Source organism: Anolis carolinensis, chromosome 2 (assembly GCF_035594765.1).
Source record: "Anolis carolinensis isolate JA03-04 chromosome 2, rAnoCar3.1.pri, whole genome shotgun sequence".
NCBI lineage: Eukaryota > Metazoa > Chordata > Lepidosauria > Squamata > Dactyloidae > Anolis > Anolis carolinensis.
Window position 1 is genome coordinate 173,449,978 of NC_085842.1, and position 24,110 is coordinate 173,474,087.

The 24,110-nt window shown below is 39.0% G+C and overlaps 1 protein-coding gene across 4 annotated transcripts in view; it reads right to left on the minus strand.

Moving 5' to 3' along the window:
- lrp1 (LDL receptor related protein 1) overlaps positions 1-24,110 on the minus strand; it is a 384,066-nt gene that overhangs the window by 202,274 nt on the left and 157,682 nt on the right. For all 4 annotated transcript variants that reach the window (XM_062971112.1, XM_062971111.1, XM_062971114.1 and 1 more), the window contains 3 exons: positions 13,534-13,653; positions 12,192-12,320; positions 10,607-10,870 (listed from right to left, as the gene is read on the minus strand). In XM_062971112.1, the coding sequence (XP_062827182.1) occupies positions 10,607-10,870; positions 12,192-12,320; positions 13,534-13,653 (513 nt within the window). The remainder of the gene's footprint in view (positions 1-10,606; positions 10,871-12,191; positions 12,321-13,533; positions 13,654-24,110) is intronic.

Consider the following 24,110-nt stretch of genomic DNA (forward strand, 5'->3'; position numbering starts at 1 on the left):
TAAAATTGTGTGTTTGGGACCCCACGTACACAGTTTTCGTTCACCGAAAGAAAAAAGGCATACAATAGATGCAATAATACAGTAGAGTCTCACTTATCCAACACTCGCTTATCCAACGTTCTGGATTATCCAACGCATTTTTGTAGTCAATGTTTTCAATATATCATGATATTTTGGTGCTAAATTCGTAAATACAGTAATTACTACATAACATTACTGCATATTGAACTAATTTTTCTGTCAAATTTGTTGTATAACATAATGTTTTGCTGCTTAATTTGTAAAATCATAACCTAATTTGATGTTTAATAGGCTTCTCCTTAATCTCTCCTTATTATCCAACATATTCGCTTATCCAACATTCTGCCGGCCCGTTTATGTTGGATAAGTGAGACTCTACTGTAAAATAATTGCACATATAAAGATAATGGAACTAGAGACAGTAAATTGCTAAATTTTATTAATAATAGTTTGAATTTTTTGTAACATGTATTTTCTGTGAGACTTGAAACTGAAGAGTCTAAAAATTCCTAAATCCTAAACTCATAGGAGCAAAAGCTAAAATGGAGATTTATAATCCAGTCCAAAGCAGATAATCTGGATTTTATATGGCAGTGTAGAAGAGGCAAGAGTATCAAAACATAAATTCTAGCAGTTAGGCATTTTTCACTTTTTTTATTTAAAGGACTTCGGTAACCAAGTACAGTAGAGTCTCACTTATCCAACATAAACGGGCCGGCAGAACATTGGATAAGCGAATATGTTGGATAATAAGGAGGGATTAAGGAAAAGCCTGTTAAACAGCAAATTAGGTTATGATTTTACAAATTAAGCACCAAAACATCATGTTATACATCAAATTTTACAGAAAAAGTAGTTCAATACACAGTAATGTTATGTAGTAATTACTGTATTTACGAATTTAGCACCAAAATATCACGATGTATTGAAAACATTGACTACAAAAATGCGTTGGATAATCCAGAAAGTTGGATAAGTGAGACTCTACTGTATCAGGTCAGTATATCAACTGATGCCACAGCTACAACACAACAACGTAGTAACTTTTTTAGCCTCTTTCTTCCCCTCGTGTTAAGAAACAACATGCTACGCAACTGGTAAAATGATTGTTATGGAAGCCAGTGATTCTGATCTGCATAGTGAGTACAACCTCAAATGACCTTACGCAGCAAAAACTCTGCTGGAAATAATCAGGATTATTTTCTATCACAAATCTAATGGTGCAGACGTGCCTTGAAAAGTCCTGCTGTTTTGAGAGAGGCACAGCACATCTCAAGTCGCACACAGCCTTTCATTTTAGCCTCAGCCTCAAAACTTCTGATTAGAACACCATCTCCTGTTATGACTTGAATGAGGGAAATAAGCTGTGGGTGGTGGTGTTATTAACAAAATTCCAATCCCCTTCAACCATAATTAAAAGACCACAATTCCCTGGGTATTATTAAAGCCACCTTCAAGTTAACTTTCTGAATGTGTACTTTACTCAACAGTCAAATCCACAAGAGAGACCCCAACAGTCATGCATAGGGTTCGTCATCTCCTGTGAGATTAAAAAAGCAAGACATACGAATTATATCACTGACTGGCTAAAGTACGCAGCCTTTGGGACAAGCCTTCCTTCCTCATCTGTGCTTAATAAACCAGAGCTGTGACAGGCTTCAGTGTCAGTTTCAGAAAGGGATGGCCTAGAATCAAATTCACATCTGGCTAGAAGGTTTATATGATCTCTTCTATATAACCGCCTTGAGTCTTCACATGGAGAGAAAACATGGGGTATAAATAAACATAATAATAATAACCATCACCATCATCATCACAACAACAACACCCTGCAGCTTGGGTCTGCAGTGAAGATAAAACAGCATGTCTCTTTAAGTCCCAAATACCAATGCAAATAGCAAAGCAGCTCCCAAGGTATTCTGCACTATGAAAACACACTCAGGTGCAGAATTCAGCATTCTCAGAATCTGTGGTGTCACTTGAGAAGAGCAATTTTTCAGGCTAGAATGCTTTCAGGAAATGTCTAGTGAATTTCAGAGAGGGGGGATTTCTATGAAAGATATTTGATGTTTACAAGGAAGAGGGGAGCAGTGTGGTTACTTGTTCAATCTGCCTGATTTATTTTGGAGAAATCATATTTTTATTATTCTGTTTTCTTTGTAAGTACATTGAGATCTGTCTATAACACTCATTCATAGTAACAGGAGTTTTTTTTATCTCAACCTAAATAGTATGAAATGAGGGAGGCGGGTGTTTGAATTGGTGTTAGCCTACAATATAAGGAAGCAGCAGTATGAAAGAATGAGCCTTAAAGGCTGAAAAGTTGGGAATATTTTGAGTTGAAGTCATACATGTGCCAGTTCCACTGATGAAAAAAATCTGAACACAAGCAGATTTTAAAAGATTTTAAAATAGACAACTGATACTGAGCTAATGCAATTTAACAATAGCGAGGAGCTTTGGCAAGAGAGTTATTTCTGGCCAACAATATGAGATCCATACATCCAGCTGTACACAGATGCCGTTATAAAAGAGCCAACTCATCACTTGAGAGAATACTGATTACTTGACCTTGAAAGAAAACTAAAAACAAAACCTAACAGACAACACTAAGTGTGTACAGCATAGTGCTAAAGAACTTATGCAACTACAGTTGCTATGGTGGTATATGAAAGCAAATCTCATTTTTATCCTCACAGATTTCATAGGAGCCAAGGCAGAGGCAGTGGGTTGGTGAGTTTGTCAAGACCTAGAGTGGAAAAGGTGTTGAAATCCTGACCATGCACAATAATGTTTCTGCTCAATGTAGAGTACCTGCAAAGCCGATGTGACTTTTGGAAAGGCATGACTTTTTAGAGATCATAACCTTTTGGAAAACCAAAATCTCCATAACCTTTTGGAGAATGGCATTCACAACCATTTAAAAATCATAACCTTTTGTAAAAGTGTGATCTTCCAGAGAAGAGCCAAAGCTCGTATGAGTATAATCTTCTCTTCAGTGGTATACAGCAACATGTACTTATGTAAGGCAATTCGATTTTCAGTTGTTAGACTGATAATCTAGTTCATCTGATCTGTTAGGAACAGAGATTATGCCAATTCACAAAACAGCAGAGTTTCAGAAGTGTTCTTTTCAGTGCCCAAAAACATCTACTCTCCCAAAAATATATTGTTTCCATATCATGCTCTCAAGAGACAAAAATAAGTAGACTTCATTAAAAGTAACATATCTGGTTTACTCTCAGCCTTCATGTATTCAGCACACAGATACATAACTTGTCAATCCAGTTGCAGATAGATTTGAAGTAGTTTATCTGTCCAGATAACACAGGGCTTCTTTCTTATAATCATCAGCAACATGAGTTTACCCTTTAACAGTCCATAGTCTTTCGTCATATTTGCTCTAATGATGTTTGTGCTCCAAGCAGTCTCATGGCTAAAGCATTTCTGAGGTCCAAAATGGAGTCTCAGATCTCAGCATGTGGTCTGTAGCCCCTCCCATAACCTCAAAAAACATAGAGTAAAGGTAAAGCTGCATATCAAAGCATACATATACAATATAGTAAGCAAACAGAATCATATACAAAACAAATTGCTAGTAGGGGCTTGAAAAAGGTTGCTATTTTCAACAGTAACCGCATCGTGCCCCTTTCTTGCAGGTTTATTAAATTTTAGACATTTTAAAATATGCTGTAAGCAATTTTGAAAACTTAAATAGTTGAGCGAAATAAATACTTCAAATACTATTTTTATAGATTCCCTCCAGCCATTTCTTTGCCAAAGTTTTCTGCCCAGCATGACCGGAAGTGATACAATCACGCTCCCAATTTCAGGATCTGGCTTAAAAACAGTTGGGGGTTATGCGGAGTAGTGTGAAGCAAGGAAACCCAAACCAACATGATTTCATGGCAGCTTGTATCAAGGGTTTTCCAAGAGGCTTTGGGGGCCATAAAAATCGCCCCAGGGGCCACAGTTTTTGCACCTTTACTGTAGACCGTCAGTCCAGTCTGTCAAAACTTTCAACAAGAAATAGCAGCTCAATTAGATGGAACAACTCAACAGATGTTCCACTTCTACCAGACACTGAAGGATATTAATCACTTCAAGGACACATTTATATTTATCCTGGGTCATCTGCAACTTATCCAGCAGTGCCAAGTGATAGCCATTCCCACTACTCAGAGGACTGAGATCAAAGTGAAGGCATTAGAGGTATGCTATCCCCATATCATTTTCCAGCTCCAAAGGATTCAGAATATTTTCCTTTGGTATATGACAGAAAGGAGATAGAGGCAGACCCTTGCAGGGGTAGAAAGGAAAACTTGACTTAATCTTGAAAGAAAGAAAGAAAGAAAGAAAGAAAGAAAGAAAGAAAGAAAGAAAGAAAGAAAGAAAGAAAGAAAGAATAAAAAGAGACAGAGAACAAAGAAGCCATTAAAGCTAATTAACAGTAGTTCATTTCAAAAGACACTTTCTAAGACCAATAGTCAGCTCCAAATCTCACTATATATTCTTACATTACTAAGCATCCCACTCTGTCTTGAGAATTCAGTTATCCCAACGTGAAAACATAGGTCAGGGGACATCTACTGCTGGGAGTTCAACCACAAGAACTTGGGGGTTCACATACCCTACACTTCCTTTGCTGCTCAGATTGGGAGTCCCAATACAACTGACAAGACTGGAACCTTAAAGAGGAACCTTTAGTTTGATTGCTATATGTTTGACTGCTCAGCCTGTTTTACTTTGCAGAAAAAAATCCAGAGAGCATTTTCAAACGGGCAGTAGGATAAGTAAGATGCCTGTTCCTTAAATACCTATAAATCAATGCACTGAGTTTTTGAAAAGCTCTAAGGGTTGTCACCACCACACAAGCATGCCAACATGTTCCTGAACAGAACTGGGGGAATTACGACTCTCAAAAACTCAAGTCTGGGATAGCTACTATGAGAGAATCCAATCCGGATCAAACCTGAAATGCACCTAGTCTCGTACCCAATTTCCATGCACAATCAGCTAATTGTAAGTATGGCAGGGAAAGACAAGAACCACACTTTCATTACATATTTCACAAGTGGTTATCAAAGGTATTCTGTCACTGAGGTTAGAAGTTTCATGCACCCATTAAGTCCAGCACTGGCTTTATCACAAAGATAAATGAGGCTACTCACTCAGGAATAAGATCTGTAATATTCTGAAAGGCCAGCAAATGGTTAGCCATTCTATTTGTTACCACTCATTTTTAAAATAATTCCATTTATTTATTTATTTATTTGTTTGTTTGTGTTTTACTGAGTAGCGATGCATTTGTAGCATTTCCTATTTCATGTTCCCAAGTTACACTATGTAACAAAATTTGAAAAATGTTTTGTTCCTGGTTTGAAAGAGTTGTTTTATGTTTAAGTGTGTGGTACTTACTTTGAAAGTAGTTGTTACACTCATTGTTCAATGAGTTGGAAAATTTCAACTAACAAGCTGGAGGTGAAAATTCCAGAAGCATGATGGGAAGTTATCTCATAGAGAGGTCCCTGTTAACATGAGAGTTTGAAGCAATACTACTGGTGGTCCATCTGGGATTATCCTGTTATACCTTTGGAGAAATGAATCAGCAAGGAGCTCAGTCCTTTTTAAGTTTAATCCAGTGGTTCTCAACCTGTGAGTCCCCAGATGTTTTGGCCTTCAACTCCCAGAAATTCTAACAGCTAGTAAACTGGCTGGGATTTCTGGGAGTTATAGGCCAAAACATCTGGGGACCCACAGGTTGAAAACCACTGGTCTAATCTATAGGTATCCAGCATGCTGCACAGTGACTCTTCCAAACCCTAGCCCACATTAATACATATTCATGTGGTACACACAGGATCTGAAGAGAACGGTGGACCATTCTAATGTCTTGTGCAAACACAAACTTAGGAGCAGCACAGTCACTATTTGTGTGCAAGCATCTCCAAATTGCCTTTCCACTTAATGGTAGCCCCATGGATTTCACAGGATTTTATTAGGCAAGGCATACAACATTTTGCTAGATCCTTTCTTTGTCATCTTTGTCAGTCCATTAAACTGATGGAATCATGGGGCAAAGGCTAACAAAGAAATAACCAGGGATAGGAAATAGCAGAAGATGCGACCACAAGGAAACTATGATAGTTCATGAAATGATTTGTGATTAAAGAAGTGGTGGTGAAGGTTCGTGAAGAGTTAAAATTTATAAAGGTATGCAAAAACTATTCCAAGAAGAGAACCCCAAGAGCCTGAAAGTGACAGCCGAAAAAGGCAACCCAAATAAATGATGAAACTTCATGGAATGGAAAGGGAATAGGAATAGATTAGATGTTTAGCCTGCCTCCCTGCCCTACTGCAAGCTTTAATTTATATTTGGTTATTACATTCTAACTCCACCTTCCTCCAAGAAGTTCACAGCAACATACACTGGATTCTCAGGATGGGGATTCCTCGAAGTGACAGAAAACCAATATAGAAACTGAAGGAGCAGGATGCCATAATCAGAATTCACCTATCCTCCAAGTGTCTAAGCAGCCATCAATTTCTCTGCAAGTGATGAAGAGCAGGAAAACAAAAAGTTCTTAGAATTAATTAGTTCCAAATTTCTGTAATTATAATTGTAATATGTATAAATAATTCCTCTTTTCTAATAATGGAGGTACAACTATATCATATTAAGATTGCAACTCAAGAAGGAAAAATTTAACTCTTTTTGATGGTTGATGTTAGTTACTTGTACAGTTACAGGGATGTGGTTTGTTGAAGTACTCAAAAAAGACAGCTGCTGCATTCTTAACTGATATTCCTTCTTCTACATAATGATTAAAGTAACATTAATTCTGCCCTGTTTTCAATGTGGCCACACATAGCTGTGCTTCATGTGGTCACCTCATGCTTTTTATAGTGAGGGCCTAAATTATCTAAAGCAGTGATTCTCAACCTGTGGGTTCTCAGGTGTTTTGGCCTACAACTCCCAAAAATCCCAGCCCGTTTAACCAGCTGTTAGGATTTCTGGGAGTTAAACACCAAAACATCTGGGGACCCACAGGTTGAGAACCACTGTTCTAAAGGCACCAGTTCCCATCTGGTTTGGGAAGGTGAGTAGGATTTGCTCTGGTTAGTACTTGGATGGATGGGAAACAGTCAACAAATGCTAAGTACTATAGACTACATTTCAGAGGAAGGAACGAGCAAAACCAACTCTGAGCATTCCTTGCTTATGAAAACCCTATGAAATTCATGAAATTCATTTACTTGAAGTAAAACACAGTGAAAAATGATAAGGTGCGGAAGAGGAGGACATTTTTTTTTACCAAGGCCATTGGCTTAAAGCATTCAATAGTGTTCCTTTAAAAAGATAATCCAAAATTGCTTGAGAAATGAAAACAGAACAGTTACTTAAAAAAAAAAACTATAATGCTATCTGACTACTGGGAGCTGGCTTTGCACTCTAAGAGTAATGAATTTGGGTAGAGATGTGATGCAACCGGTGTGCAGAGGTCTGAAGGGGCAACGAGAAACACAACACCATGTGCCATTGCAAAATATTTAATCAACAATGGTTGGCAACCTCACATTTCCTTTGCTTATTAGGTCTCTTTCCTCATCTGCCATGGGGAGGGGAGAGGAATCAAGCCGGAGACAACCAGCATCCCTTCCTTACAGCAGAGGAGCCCAACAGAGAACCCAAGCACAATCTGTGCTGCTTGCTCTGCTTGAATTATCCGGCCCACCAGATGGCTTAGATTAAAAAGAAGGAGAAAATGAGTATGTTTTCCAACCTACTTCTCCGGGCTGAGAAACAGAGAGTAAATAGTTCTATGGTACTAAATAAATGAATACCAGGACAACAACAGTACGTGCAAATTATTTCAGCAATCCTAGATTGCAACATGTGGCTTCTCTGAAATCACATAGATTCCTGGTAGAGGGGGAATGAAAACAGAAGGGAGGAGAAGGAGCGGGAGAGAAACAGAGAGGGGGACATAAAAGGGGCACAGCAAACAATGGATCCTGGGTTCCTAACAGCTTTAGCAGCAAGAGCAGTGCCAAACATGGGCTTTTCGTGGACATAGAAAAACAAACAAACCACACACAAAGCACAAACCCCTAACCCAAAACACAAAAAGAAACCACTGAATCTCCCATCCAGAAAAAAAGTCACATGCCTACAATTGAGAATGTACTCAAATCCCTTATCTTAATGCCTAGATTAATGCCTAGAAAGTAAGTTAATTTCCTAGATTAAAGGCTTTGGCTTGTCGTGGATTTCCTGTATGAATATAACAAATAATTTAGAGCATTGTTTCTCAAAGTTTCTGAATTTGAGCTCACTTCCAAATCTCTGCTACTTTGGAGATGGGGAAGGAGGAGGAGGCATGGTAAAGACCAAGCATTCCCATATGCAAACACAACTGTATGAGGCACTATGAGTAAATTTTGGAATTAATACATAGAATCAGAGTTGGAAAAGACCATAAGGGTTACCCAGTCCAACCCCCTGTCATGCAGGAAAAGCATAATCAAAGCAACCCTGACGGATGACCATCTGGCCTCTATTAAAAAACCTCCAGAGAAGGAGACTCCGCCACACTTCAAGACAACATATTCCACTGGCAAACAGCTCATACTGACAGGAAATTCTTCATAATGTTTAGCTGGAATCTTTTTTTCTGCAGTTTGAATCCATTGTTCCAAGTCCTGTCTCCAAAGCAACAGAAAACAAGCTTGCCCCCTCCTCAATGTGACATCTTTTCAAATATTTAAATATGGCTATGATGTCCCCCCTCAGCCTTTTTTTCCTCCAAGATAAGTATATCAATCTAAACATATCATGAGTCTCATCTCAAGGAACACAAAATTAATAATTTCATTGATATTATGGAAACTTGTCATTTCCTCACAAGGTTTTCTCACTTGTTTCATGAAAAGTTTACTGGAAATAAAATAAATCATATCTTTCTGCCTACAAATAAACACTGTAGGTTTGCCAGTTAAAGGTGACATCCCATGGAAAATTCCCAGGAGCCATAAAATATTACAGATTTTACTTCCTGCAAGCTAAAGAAAGGTTCACTGAAAAGAGTGGAAAAGTCACAACAAGTGTCTACTCTAACTGGTGGCAAAAAATGGCCACCATTAAACAGTTATTTCAGTAATAACACTAGGTAACATGATTTTTGTTCCTGGGTTGTAAACATCATTTCCTAATTGGTTCTATCATAAAAACATGGAAAAAGTTTATTAAACTGCAAAAACTTTGTTTTTGCAGATTGCACAAAGCCTAAAAATGCCTTATTTTCATTAAGGAAAATTACAAATGACGTGTCTGAGGTAAATAATAATACCACCCTCAGCCACAAAAACGAAGTTTCTGGAGTATAACAACTACTTTCAAAGTAAGTACCAAACAACTAAACAGGAAATAACACTTTCAAATCAGAAACAGAAATGTTTTCAAATTTTGTTACATAGTGTAATGGGCAACAAAAAGATTATAGAGAGGTATGCTGGAGCAGAAGAGCACAGGAGACTTGACATCCCCTAGATCCAAATCTCTTCCCACTGGAACCAGTGGAACAGAAAGCAAAAGATCAAAAGAAAAAGGGAAAAGAATGTCTAGAAAGTCACTTTTTCAAAGAACACAAAAACAAATAAAAGCCCAAGCACATTGTTACTGTTACCGTTGCAATTACAGAAGTAAAATGATACACAGAAGTTATTCAGAAATTACTAAATGTTTGGCTTTTGAATTATGTCTTAACATAGACATCAAAACTCTCTAAGATGCTGCTTATAGTAGAAGACACATCTAAACAGGGATGCCAGTTAATAAATATAATGTTTGCCACTCCAACAAAAGAAGTGTAAGATGATAATTTCATTATGCTTCAAAAACTGCAAAAGGAAAAGTTCGGCAAGAAAGAGGGGAGGAGAGAAAGGGAGAGACAAGAGGTATATGTGTGAAGAATTAATTCCAAGTGTCATGATGCTTTTATCATATTACCTTTAGGTCCCGGGTTGGGCAAGAAAGAGGTGGAGATTAACAACAACAACAACAACAACAACTACTACTACTACTACTACTACTACTTCTATCCCGCTTTATTTCTCCCACAGGGGACTAAAAGCAGCTTAACATAAAAACATCAGCATACAATTTAAACTATACAAATATTAAAACAGCATTAAACATTATTAATATTTAAAACAATTCAGATTAAATCCATAGAAACATATAAAACCACAGCACATCCTGACATGATCTTTAAAAACATCTTCTTTAAAAGCCTGCCTGAATAAAGACCTGGGAAGAGCAGTCTTCATCATGACATAATCTTTCCCTATATCCCAGATTCTGCATGACTTACAAAAGAACACTCTGAACATCATTCTCCTTTTTTCATCATTCAGGCCATTCAGAAGTAGAGAGGGCTCAACCATGTTACATTTCTCACTGAAGTTAACTGACATGGTCATGTAGAAGAATGGCAGGCTTTCACAAGAAAGAAACCAATACAATACAACTTGCACAGGGAAGAAACCAATGCAATACAACTGGAAATTCAATACAATTACTTACGATGCAAGCTGAGAGAGATGTTGATGGTCCGCTCCTCAACGAAGCCCTTCAGGTTGGGGATTTTGGCACATTTCAGGATAGTTTGGGGGGAACTGTCTCCAACATGAACCCAGCACACCGTGTCCTCGACGTAGTTAAAGTCCATGGCTGTGGTCTGATGCGTGCTGGTAGGAGTGATGTTAGGGACAGACCCACCATTCAGATAAGTAGCCATGATATTCTGTGAGTTAGCAATGAGCAGGATGGGAGGTCGCTCTACTGGTTCTGGGGGGAAACAAGAAGCGATGGAGAAGTGAGACTTATGTACAAAACTATGTGTGTTTCTTAAGAGATCCACACATCTTAGCATGAGCCCCACAAAATGCAGCCACACTGGAGACCTCAGAGGAACAAATTGTAGAAGAGCATATGATATGGGAAATTTAACTGCCTGTAATGCTGATCTCAAAAAGACCAGGAAAAGAAAACCATGAGAAGAGATTTAAGAACAGGAGAGAACAGGAGACAGACTAATGCATAGAGCAGTTTATACCACTGACCGTCACAAAATTTAATAAAAAGATCTATATACTTTTGCGTTGAAAAAGTAGCAAGTCATGACAAATTCAGGATCATCACTAGCAAGGTAGCTTTGATCACTGGAGCCAGATGTTTTATGTCCTCAGAGGAACCAAGCATGCAACTTCCAAAATGAAAGAGATACAGTGCAGGGAAAAAGTAAACATTTGACTTTTTGGATGGGAAAGTCTCAAGATTTTCCAGCCAGAGCCCATGTGATTTAATTTAAAGTATTTATATTCCGCCCATCTCACTCCAAAGAGAACTCAGGGCGGATCATAATGTACATATACATGGCAAACATTCAATGCCATACGACATACAGACAGAGACAGAGACAAAGACACAGAGGCAATTTAACATTTTCCAGCTTCTGGCTTCATGAGGGTATGCTCGATTCCGGCCACAGGGGGAGCTGCTACTTTATCATCCATTGTGACACCGAGTCCTTGATGGATTACTTTGTCATTCTTCCGCATGCTGCTGGACGATTTTTATAGTGCCATAAATTAGTTAAATTAGCCTCCCCGCATAAGCGGTACCTAAATTTCCTACTTGATAGATGCAATTATCTTTCGGGTTGCTCAGGTCAACAACGAGCAGGACTATTTTTAATGGTCGGGTGCTCAACCCACCCAGGCTGGCTTCGAACTCATGACCTCTCAGTCAGTAGCGATTTATTGCAGCTGGCTACTAAGCAGCATTTCAGGGAATCCTTTCTTTGTATTACTAAGCAGCTGCGCCACAGCCCGGCCCATGTGAGCTCAGTTTCTGATATATGCCCCCTACCCGCAGTAAGTTTTCAAAGTTCTGATAGCAGGCAAATCATATAAATCTGCAAGATGCTGAAGCAGATACTAAACCAGACTTCTGCAATAGAAATAGATATAGAGATATAGATATATAGATATAGATGATATTGATATAGATATATATGAATTAGAGAAATAGAGGTACTTTATAGAATAGCAGCGACAATCCACAGGGTTGAAAAGGACAGAGCTGGGATTAAGAATCCATCTCTTACCATTCTTAGCTTTGCATGACTTGTGATCAGGCTGGAGCAGATACCCTTCCACACAGCTGCACCTATAAGAACCATCGTTGTTGGTGCACGTTTGGCTACAGGTGCCATAAACAGTACACTCATCAAAATCTGTTCACAAGGGAAGAAAATACAGGGGAGAATTGCCTTAGTAAAACATCCAACCAAAACACAGAGAATAAACATGACAGGACAATACTAGTAATAACAGTTCAAGAATACTGAAGGTTGCAAAATAACCCCTTCAAAATAAGGGTGAGCCATGATTTCACCTGAATATTATCTTGTTACTAATTTAGCAGATACAGAATCTGTTCCCAAGTAAGAGGTTGTTGAGGGTGGAAGGCTCCCATCCAAGGTTACAAGCCACAGGGATATTTTCCTATGCAGGTAACTCTTGAATCAGATGAGAGCTGCTCCTGTTGAACTCCCATTGATTTCACTAAGGCCCCTTCTACACTGCCATATAATCCAGATTATCAAAGCAGACAATCCACATTATCTGCTTTGGAACTGGATTACATGAGTCTACATTGCCATATAATCAAGTTCAAAGCCGGTAATCTGGATTTTATATGTAGAAGGGGCCTTATAAAGCCACCATGCTGGAGGATTTAGGCACTAAGCTGTGAGACCTAACAACAACACACATTTTAAGAGTTAATTTGAATTGTGCCCATGTCCCTTTTCAATCATTGGATGTGTCCAAGCATCCCATATCTCTTTCTGGGTCAACCAGAGGTTTCTTGGAGAAGGAAAAACAACAAGGCATCTCCTACAGCTAATGAATATGACACTGATACGATTCTAATGAAAAGTTTGACACCATCCACAGAGAACGTATTTTCTGAAAGACACTCAGCTGCTCTGAAATGCATACATTAAGAATTCAAATTGTTTGGCTGAAGAACTCACAGCACTAATTCAGTACTTTATAAAATCTCTCAAGATTGACACAATGTCTAAAAGCCTGAGCACAATTAGTTTAAAAGCCCCAATAATTCTACAACCGATTTCTTCTGACAAGAATTATGAAACAGGCATGGGGGGGGGGGGGGAAACAAACAGAGCCAGTGTGTGGAAATTGATGGCTTCCATATAAGTGGGTTTTAATCCAAATCCTAAAGGAACATTCCGGATGAGGAGGGGTTCAGCACCTCGGATAGCTCTTCTGAAGTTCAAACTAAACCTCCAGTACATTCTACTCTTCATACTGACAAGAAAACCACCAACCACCACGAGATATAACCCAATTGTGTTTTCCTCCTCTCTCCCAACACTTGTTTCAAGAGACTTTCCTTTCTATTTCACAGTCGTCACCTACCTTTGCAGCTTTTCCCATCTTCAGCCAGCTGGAAGGAACTGTTGCAGTAGCACATTGGACCATTCAGAGTTGGGACACAATGATGCTGGCAACTCATATCTGTACAGTTTTTTGAAAGCTCTAAAGAAGAAAAAGAAAAAAAGAGACAGGAAAAAGTGGTGAGCCCCAATCAGTCAGGTACTGGAAAGGTGATTTGGTGAAGTGCATTTCATTAAACCTAGGCTTACACCATGCATGTCCTGGATTTCTCTTTTGAATTACCACAAAAAATCCCCTATCTCTGAGATGAACAACCATACAAGTAATAACAGTATACGTTCTGTTCTTCTGTACAAAAAATATATTTTGGCTTTTTATTATGTACAATAGTCTCTCAGTTATGGGGATTGGTAGGCCTGAATAAATGTAGTTTCTGGTTGCTTAAAAGTTACAATTAAAAATAGACCCAACTAACACCATACCCCATGCTATACCATGCCATACTACAATGCAGCCTGAGCCTTGTCACATGCACAATGGGAGACTTTGTTACAGCGACACCAGAGGCACTCAAAGTGGCCAGCTTCTGGTCAAAAGAAATTTAGTATAATGCCAAGTTTTTAACTGTGGTTTTTCTATACATTATAATTGTATTCTCAATTCGCTTCTGACACAATAAATAAACCATACCATAAATTCTGTATTGACTTGATTTAATATTGAAATACTGTAATTAAAAGCAAATATGCAGTAATTAAGAAAAATAAATACAAACTTAACTTAATGTAACTGTATTAAACAAAGAGCTTTGTGAATGTAGTATGCAATTTTAGTTAAATGGCAGTCAATAACCTTTTGCCAGTTGCCTAGGAGTTCCTTTTGCTTGGGTTCCTATACATTGGGAGCCTTTAACAGTAACAGACTAAGTTTTCCTTATGTGTCTAGGAAAGTCAAGTCAAGGGAGTCTTCTTTCTCCAAGCCACTTTCGATACAAGTACTTTATATCAAAATGTCTTAGGACAACAAAAATGACATGCTCCATATGAGCACCTCTACCTAGTTGTCAGAGTTCAGTTGCACACTTCAGCAGGCCCCATTCAGAGAATAGGCAAGTGAGCAGGTGGTAATGATGGGTTTTCTGTTCAAAATCCTGTAATATTACTCTATCTGCATGTCTCCATCTGTCATAACACCAGCTGATACTTGCTTGTTCAAACATATACCAAGAGATGCACTAAGAAACTGACAATCATGTATGCCAGATTTCAGAGATAAAAATAGTAAACTCTCAAAATGATTGTTGTTTTGTGCCTTCAAGATATTTCCAAGTTATGGTGAACCTAAGTGGTCCTATCACAAGGTTTTCTTGGCAAGATTTGTTTAGAGCAGTGGTCCCCAACCTGTGGTCCATGGACGACCAGTGGTCCCCAAGAACTAAAATATGGCCTACTGCCTCACAGTTACTACACTGTTGCAACAACCCTCTTGAAACCCTCTTATAGTGCTGAGGCAACAGGGCTGTCAGGGGGGAAGAGGCTGACTAACCACAAAAGGTGCGACAACAAGCCTCCTGACTGCTGCTTCTCCTCCCCCTCCCTCCCCCTGAGTGGAGCCATTCCATGTGGCGCCTGGAAGCGGGGGGCGCCTTAGTGTCTTCGTTTTTAGGCCTGTTCCTGAGGTTATTTGGGATGCTGATTCAGAAAATTGCATTGGATAGACCACACCAGATCTAAATTATTAAATATGGTTTTCTGCGGGCAAGCAGATGGCAACTACTAGATAGCATATGATCTGTATCAGAAACTAGAGCTGAAGTGGTCTATCCAACACAATTTTCTGAATCAGCATCCCAGATAACCAAACCAAATCTAAAGTTGAACAAAAACTGATTCATAATCCTTTTGGTACTAGTGTTGGAAAGTGTTCTCTGGTAAAAGTGGTCCCTGGTCAAGTGGTTCCTGGTCAAAAAAAGATTGGGAACCACTGGTTTAGAGGGAGTTTTGCTTTCTTCTTGGGCTGAGAAAGTATGACTTTCCGACGGTTACGAAAGGGCTTCCATGGCTGAACCTTGGTCTGCAGAGACATAGCCCAATGCTCAAACCACTACACCAAACTGGCTCTTGCTCAAGAACCTGCTAGATCACAAATCTCCTATGAAGTATTGATATACACGACTATTATCTCAGAATCCTCTGCAATTCTTGAAGAGCTCTCAGTAATGCTGCTTATTTTATGTAGTACTGTGAAAGTTGCAGTCTTGAGATAAGAACACAACAAACTAAACAGGACCATAAGTGTCCCACGTTAACACAATCCACTGGGGCTTACTGAGTGAGGCAGTACTGGTTTCTAGAATCTTATGGAAGTATCCTCCGTCACATATTTTCTCTACTAAATGAACCAATTACAAATGTGTTGCCTAATTATTCATTCATAATTAAAGGTCTGAAACTGCCCCTGACTTTAGGACTCTTAGAAGACGCACATGAGTGTTGCATGGATGCATAATTAGAGAGCTAGTTCTCAATGGCTGCTCCCAGATTTTGACAATTTTTAGGCAGTTATATAGGAAATCATAAAATGACAACACATAGCACTGGGGAGTGGTTACAAAGGCAACCTAGTCTTATAAATACACGCCATCAATGAATGTTGTATAGGATATGTTGTCCTTTTCAAGATTTTTCAGGTGCCCTCTGACTAAAGAGCATTCACAGACTGACACACATTAGGCTTTTTAGCAATTAAAGACCATCCCTTTAGCATCAGAAATGAATCTCATTTACCTATTTGTTTGTCTATGTGAACATTTAACTCTGTATGACTCAAAAGATCTAATATTGCCATAATTCTAATCATTACAACCCACTCGAGAGCCTTATTCCAGTACTTACATATTTCAAATGAAGTCACACGAATGAACCAAAGAAGAATGATTATTCTGAACTGCACCCCTCTGGGTTTGCTTGCTTGTTTACTTTTTTTAAAAAATATGTTAAATTATACTTTTAACAAAACTGAAGTATTGTTTTGAGTTTCAAACATAAATATTACTTATGTATCACTCTGAAATCCAAAGCCATTTTATGATGATTAAAAAAAAACTTTACAGAAATTTTCATTGTGTACATTTTCAAAAGAACAATCAGCATCTCTTAATTAGGTACTCATACTCTATGTCATAAAATCTGTTTTATAGCAGGTCAGACTTGCCAGCAGAAGACAGCATCCATGGTAACTGAAAGATTCTGGAAACTGTAGACAAAAAAGAAGACTTTGAAACTGTGGTAGCCTCTCATAGGCCCCTTTCCTACATTGCCATATGAAATTCAGATTATTTCCTTTGAACTGGGTTATATAGATTACAGGCTCCAATAATCCAATAAAATAATGTGGATTATCTGCTTTGGTAATCTGGATTATGTAGCAGTGTAGAAGAAACCATAGTCTCAGGAAACAACCAGGAAGTCTATGTCCTAATTTGGAGAGATGGTAGACTTCTGTTTGTAGGAATAGTTTAGAGGGCTTGTAGAAGACTATTCTCTGTTTGTCAGTGTCCTCTATCCAATCCAAGTCTAGTTTGATCTGGAAAGATTTATCGTTCAAGGAGACAGTGCCTCCGTTCATTTGAAGAATCTTGTGTAAATGACCTGGATATAGTAAAGTAAAATGCAAAACAAAGTCAACATCAAACTTTATAAAGGCATTGTGCATAGACAGCCTAAATCCCCTAAAGGCACCAGATGTTGTCTGATCTTGGAAGCTAAGCAGGGTTAGCCAAGGAATACCAGGTGCTGTAGGCTTTATATCAAAGGAAGGAACTGGCAAAACCACCTCTGAGGATTCCTTACCTAGCTCATGAAATTCATGGGATCACCATAAATCAACAAATGATTTGCATGCACACACAGGGCATGCTATGGTGTGGCATTACGGCTTAACACTAATAAAATGGTAGTGAACATTATTGACAGATATAGGACAGCAGCACTGAGGAAAACTACCAAGGGACACTGAAAGGTGCAAGGATCACAACACAAATACAGCCAGACCGAGCTGAAAACAACTCCCTTAGTTTTTGGAAGGCTTTGAAATTATGACAGTATCTACGATACGGATGAAATAGTAAAGATCTGCACATCCACAAGATACTTTCTTGGTCAGATTATAGTTACCTGAAACCACAGATATCTACACACACCATTAAAATGCTGCTCCCATCATAGCAAAGATTCATCATATAGGGCCTATAAATTTGTTAGGTTCTCCAGGGAGACTTTATGGTAACATGTGGGAAACATACCACAGAATTGCCTACACGACCTAGCAAATTCCTAGAGATACACTTTTTTCTCAGCATAAGTAAGTTAAATTGTGAATATGGGTTCTTCAATTATTATGGTTTAACTATATTTCACAGCAGTGATGCCCAGAAAAATACGGAATTGTGATACATAATTGTGATGGTGGTTGCTGACCTGTGTATCCTCCCTTGCAGCCATTGCTTCCAAACATCTCAAAACATGGGAATTTGGTGCCTTTCTTTATTGGTAAAGGTGTTAGGCATACATATACATCTGAGATGAAGATGAATATTGGTGAAATAATTACTGATCTCAGGAAGGCAACGACATGTGGTGTTATGCCTCCATGCCTTCATGTAGCTCTCAGGAAGAAGCACATCTTTTGGAGTGTGTTCTCTCCTAGGTTAAAGCTGGTAAGTAAACTATGGAAGATTTTTCCTTACTTCTTAGTTCTCAAAGTTATGACAGTGAAGCAGCTATAATTCAGCAATGAAAAATAGATCTGCCTTCCAAGGAGCTTATGGCTCTCTAATGTTATAGATAAAAGCTCTTCAGATCAGTGGTTCTCAACCTGTGGGTCCCCAGGCCTACAACTCCCAAAAATCCCATCCAGTTTACCAGCTGTTAGGATTTCTGAGAGTTGAAGGTCAAAACATTTGGGGACCCACAGGTTGAGAACCACTGTTATAGATGATCACTAACCACTAGCTAAATAGCTGTGGTTTCTGGCAAGTGAAGCCCAAAACATTTGAAGAGTCCTCCTATTCTTGCCCTATATACATCTCAGATGTCTCCATTACAATAAGTCACTGAAGAGCATTCTGTCCACTGCTGACACTATCCACATTTTGAAAGGAATGGCACAGCTTAACAATCCAAGACTTTTCTGGAAGCAATAAATGGAAAAAAGTCAGTGATATATTAATTTTTACTACAGAAGGGTCAAGGAAAGACATTCCATTGGGCACTGAATTGGCTTCATGGTTTTTACCCCAAACACTAGGGTCATGAAGTGCTGAATGCCAGCTAGGAGCCACTTGAAGAAGACTGGACTTCCAGCAAGCTTTCTCAATCTGTCTCATCGTGATTCAATTGCTATTCATGGCTGCAATAAATATTAATAAAATTTCCATCTGCTTCGCATTTCCTCCTGTACAAAGAGGAGATAAACTAGGGCCAGTAATGAAGTCTCCACAACAGAGATTTCTTTTTATTCCTCCAATCATCCATAACTATCCAAGATTCCACCAAGGCCAATTAATGTCTAGCCTCGTTAGTGTGCAGAGGAATGGATGGTTTCTCCATTTTGGCACTATTTATTCCCCAAGTAATTAAGTGCCATGATAGCTGCAGGGTGCAATGTCATGCCTACATTATCTCTATCATACTTATGCTAGCAGGAAAGATAGAGATAACCATAGAAGGCACATGTGCTGTTAACTCTTCCTAGGTCTAATCCTTAACACCTTGAGATAAAAGACTTGGGGGAGAGCTGCAGGGTTTATTGGAGCATGGGCTAGATTAGTCTTTTGCAATCTTTGGCTTCCAGATATGATTAGGTGTGATGTTCTTAATTGTGGTGAAAGATGTTTCAACAGACAATTCCTCCTGCCAAGGCGTTTTGCTTCTGGAGAACTGAATGTGCTATGAAAATTATGTCTCTATCACTTAGAAGTAACATTAGGTCTATCCCTGAACTAAAACAACTCTGCATTGTTTTGTGCCTCATAGATAAGAAGATGCGAAAGAACTGAACACCCTTCCGCACTTGGCAGGGATCTTTTATTTCTTAGGCAAAGTTATCCATGTGTGTGGTGGACCTCCTTGAGAAGACAGACACAACCGCCTGGAAAGGGGTATATCCTTCCGAGCCCTCCCTGCACTAGACCAACACTAGGAAACTGAAGGTGTTACTCCTTCCCATGATCTTGTTTTTAAGCATACCAGGCAAGTGCAATCAATTTAGCAGGCGTCTCCTTTCATTTTGGGGTTTTTATATTAAATCCCCAGAATCCATTACAGAGACTTCACAAGACAAAATGAGCATTCTGTTGTGACATCTTAATCAATGAAAGACACATTGCTAAAGCAATAAGCCAATAAAGATGTGGGGCCCACATACCACAGATTGCTACAAACTTGTTACCAAGCTTATTACTAGCAACTTTAGAACTGAGCTTATTATCAGTTAGAATGATTCATGGACATCACATACCTTTTAAAGCCATCTCATAACTACTTAAATGCCTTTTTTGCTTATCTGGGATTTGCCAATTCCACGATTCCTAGTCACACCCACGTTGACTCAGTTCAACCCAGAAAGTGGAGGGATAAAATGCACCCGCTTCTCTGACAATGCTAGTCACTCAAATAAAGCAACAATATGACAAGCTTTTGTGGTTCCAATTAATACACAAAAGGTTAGGGCTGCAGCTTTTGTGTCTAAAGGGGCACTCATTGTGTGCGAATATAGTCCACTTCAACCTACAAACAGTTCTTTGTTTCTACTTCCTTCCCACTGTCTCTCCCCCTCTCTTTCAACCCCTTCTGCCCACTTTAGATGCCTTTAGAGTTAGTTCTACATTCTGAAGCTGGGGAAAAAGAGACCTCCCATACACATATATTATTTACATTCAATTGGTTTGGAATAATTTCAGAATGTAATTCAGTATGGTTAGTGCCTCAGGGCAAGTTTACACATGACAGTTTCTTCTCTACTCATGACGACTTCTGATTGAACTCAACCCCTCTCTAAGGTCATGCTATTGCCTGTACACCACCAAGTCGTCATGGATAGAGACTCCAATCACTATGTAACAAAAATTTAAAAAATGCCCCTGGTTTGGAAGTGTTATTTCCTGTTTAATTGTGCAGTAGTTACTTTGAAAGTAATTCTTATACTCCAGAAACTTGGTTTTTGTGGCTGTTGCAAACTAGATTGAATTGGTTGAGGCTCTATGAGATACTAATTGAAAAACTATAGCAAAAAGTGCCGCAGGATATCCGGCAAAATATTTTTTTCAGTTTAATAAACCTTTTCTATATTTTTATGATATAAACAATTAGAAAATGGCATTTAAACCCCAGGAACAAAAATTGTGTTACATAGTGTTATCCGTAGCCACTCCATCCCTTGGCAACAGCCAGAAGGAGGAAGAGAGAGATTCCGGGCCACAAATACCATCTGATTCCTCTTCCAACTATCCTACCTGGCTCCTTGACCGAAGGGAATGAGAAGGCATGAAAGTTTTCTTCAGGTCTGAGGTCAGCTGCACTCCTCCATTCTCCCAAAATTGTACTTTTTCATTTTCTCTTCCATCTACTGTTCCCTTCTTCCTCTTTACATTCTTTGTAATTCCTTCCTGCAAAAACTTTTAGTTTACCCAGAGATGCCAGGGTGGGGCTGAATGTGAGCCATTCTTAAGGAGCTTTACATCTAACCTGATATATTTCAAATGTGATGGACTTCAGTTTCCATCACCAAGAATGGTGATTGGGATGGTAAGGGTTGTAATCTAACATATCTGATAGGAACCACCTTAATACAGATGTGAGTAATGTTACCCTCCGGATGTTGTAATTCTCACCCACCTTAGCCAGCACAGTCACTTGTGAGTAATGATGGGATTTACAGTCAAACAACACATGACTGGATGCACTTTCTCTAATGCATTAAAATTATTCCCAATAGGGATCTTTCTTGAATCCCCCAGCCAGAAGATGTCGAACTAAAGTTATTAAAATGAATGAAAACATCTTATCCCTTCCGAGAGCAATGAGCAATCATGACCAATAAAAATAGAAATAAGGTGAAATGTCAAGGATGCTCTTGACCAATAATAATGACCCCAACCACTACAAAACCTGCTTTGTTGTTGTTAATTGCCATCAAGCTGGCTTTGAATTATGGTGAGTCAATGAATGAGATACCTCCAAGACACCATTCTATTAACAGCCCTATTCAGTTACTGCAAGTTCAAGGTTATTACTTTTCTTGATTAAGTCTATCTATAGTTCTCTTCTTTTCCTACTACCTTGCACTTTATTAAATGTTACTGGCTTTTTTACTCATGTCATCTCCTGGTATGTCTGAAATATAATAATTTCCGTTTGGTTATTCTGGATTCTAGGGAGAATTAAGGCTTGATTTGCTGTAATGCCTTGTGTCTTGACCCTGAGAGATGGGAGATGCAAACTAGGTCTGGAGATAGGATGAGGTGGAAGAGTGGTTCCCAATTTTCCTCTGAGCATGTGTGTGGTCTTTCAGCCATCATCTTGTAACTGGTGCTTTTTGGTTAACAATGCTTTGTTTGGGCCTTTGCAGATACCAAAGTGGAGCAGGGTTAATAGCAAGACCTGGTTCTACAAACTCTACAGTTAGTTTGGACAGGACGTCAATACACATTGTACAGTGGTGATGAGGGATAAAACAAAAAGTCTCTATGCAGAGTCTGGCATAGAACAGTGTGCCTGGGATCAGCACCATAGTTGTGTCCATTGGCTACAATTGTTGCTTTTATTCCTGAAAATGTTCCCAGGACCAACAATCAACAGTTTAGGGACTGGCACCAGTTTATGGACCACCTCTTTGAGTAGTACCAGTATAGGACATAGGGGTACTCTGGGTGCAAAGAAGACCACACTCTTCTAGATTGCCTGTGTTATACTTAATTACCATTTTCCAACAAGGGACTAAAATGAATGCTTGAGCTCTTATGACCTAAACAATGTAATTATATATGCAAGGACCAACGAAGAGAAAGTACTGCAGTTGTTTTGCAAAAATCCAAGAATAACAGACTTGGGGTAAAGAATAAAATGGAATATAAAATTGGCTAGTCAGCCCGTCAGCACTTTCACTCATTTCGGTAATTAGTATCTTAATTAATAACTGAATTCTAGTGTTGAAATTCTATCTTAAGTCAATCAATCAAACTCAAATATAATTTTAATTAAGTTACACCATTCCAATAGAAAATTCAAAATGTAATGGATAGTTCCGTTGATTTTAACTAGATAGTTCCTATCTCTGCCCAGAATAGGGCCAAGGTAACTTAGGTGCACTCCCTCCCACTAAGCCACAAAGGCCAAAGGTGAGAGACAACTGTGACTCTTTTTAAAATTATTTTACGGGGGGGGGGGGGGGGGATGTCAAAGGGAGAGAATGATATTGGGGGCAAGGCAGGGAGAGGTAACATGGCATATAAACTTCCATAAATTCCTTGGAGGAAATGAGGAATAAAATGTAGTACACATATGCATTTGCATGCACATGCGCATTCAGAGTAAATGAATCAGGGCTATAAAATGTTTAAAGAACAAAATAAATAACAAAATAAAACAGAAAGCATCTCCTGTCAAGCAAACCACTCTTTAGCCCATACAAGTGGAGGTATTCCCATCCCCAGTACTTTGGCAGCAGCCTGCCTTGCCATTCATTTGACACTAATGGAATTACACATAATAAATAACATTTATTAAACCCAGGGAATCACCACCTCTATTTGGAGAAGAGTTACTTTGCCTTATCCTCAGTGACAATGGTGAGGGGTTTTTATAAGCTCTGAGCAAACAGCCTTAGGAAAGTTTTGTTTGCTGAGCATACACAGTCCAGAGGGAATGGGCGAGAACTATTTGTAGAGATTGCCTACGGACGTCAGGCTCCAACCAAACCATTGCCAAGACTTGTCTTTATTGCCACCCTGTTGCATTTTGTTGCAAATCAAGAGGGTTCTGTTCCATGGGATCCACCACACCATCTTGCAGGTCCTGAACGGAGGACTCCCAAAGAAAGCTTTTTCAGGACTTTGGGAGTGGGCCAGCAATGGCACATCTTTTGCCACCTGTTCCACAGCTTTCAAATGACTACCTAACTTTTCACAGTTAATAATTATGCTTGCTTTCCTCCTCCTTCAGATTTTGTAAAAGCATGAGGAAGATAGAACAATGCATACATAGCTTCAGGCAAAACTTCCTTTCCTTTAACAGAGGCACCTTCCAGAATATATGATTCATAGCGGCAGGTCTTGAGATGTGAGGGAGGCCGCTATAAAAATGCAAAACCAGGGACAGAGACTGCCCTGGTCACAAAGAAGAACTATGTAAGGGACTGAACAGTGTGGACATCCCTGTCGGTTCTGCTGACTTTACTGCTTTTGATACCATTCATCCTAGTAACCTTCTGAGATATTTGTCCAGTCCTTTTCAGAGGGGCAATTTCAGAAGATGAGGTCATGGGACTTATTGCTCAGTGTCATGAACTCTAGTTTATGGAGCTCTGAAATCTACACTGAA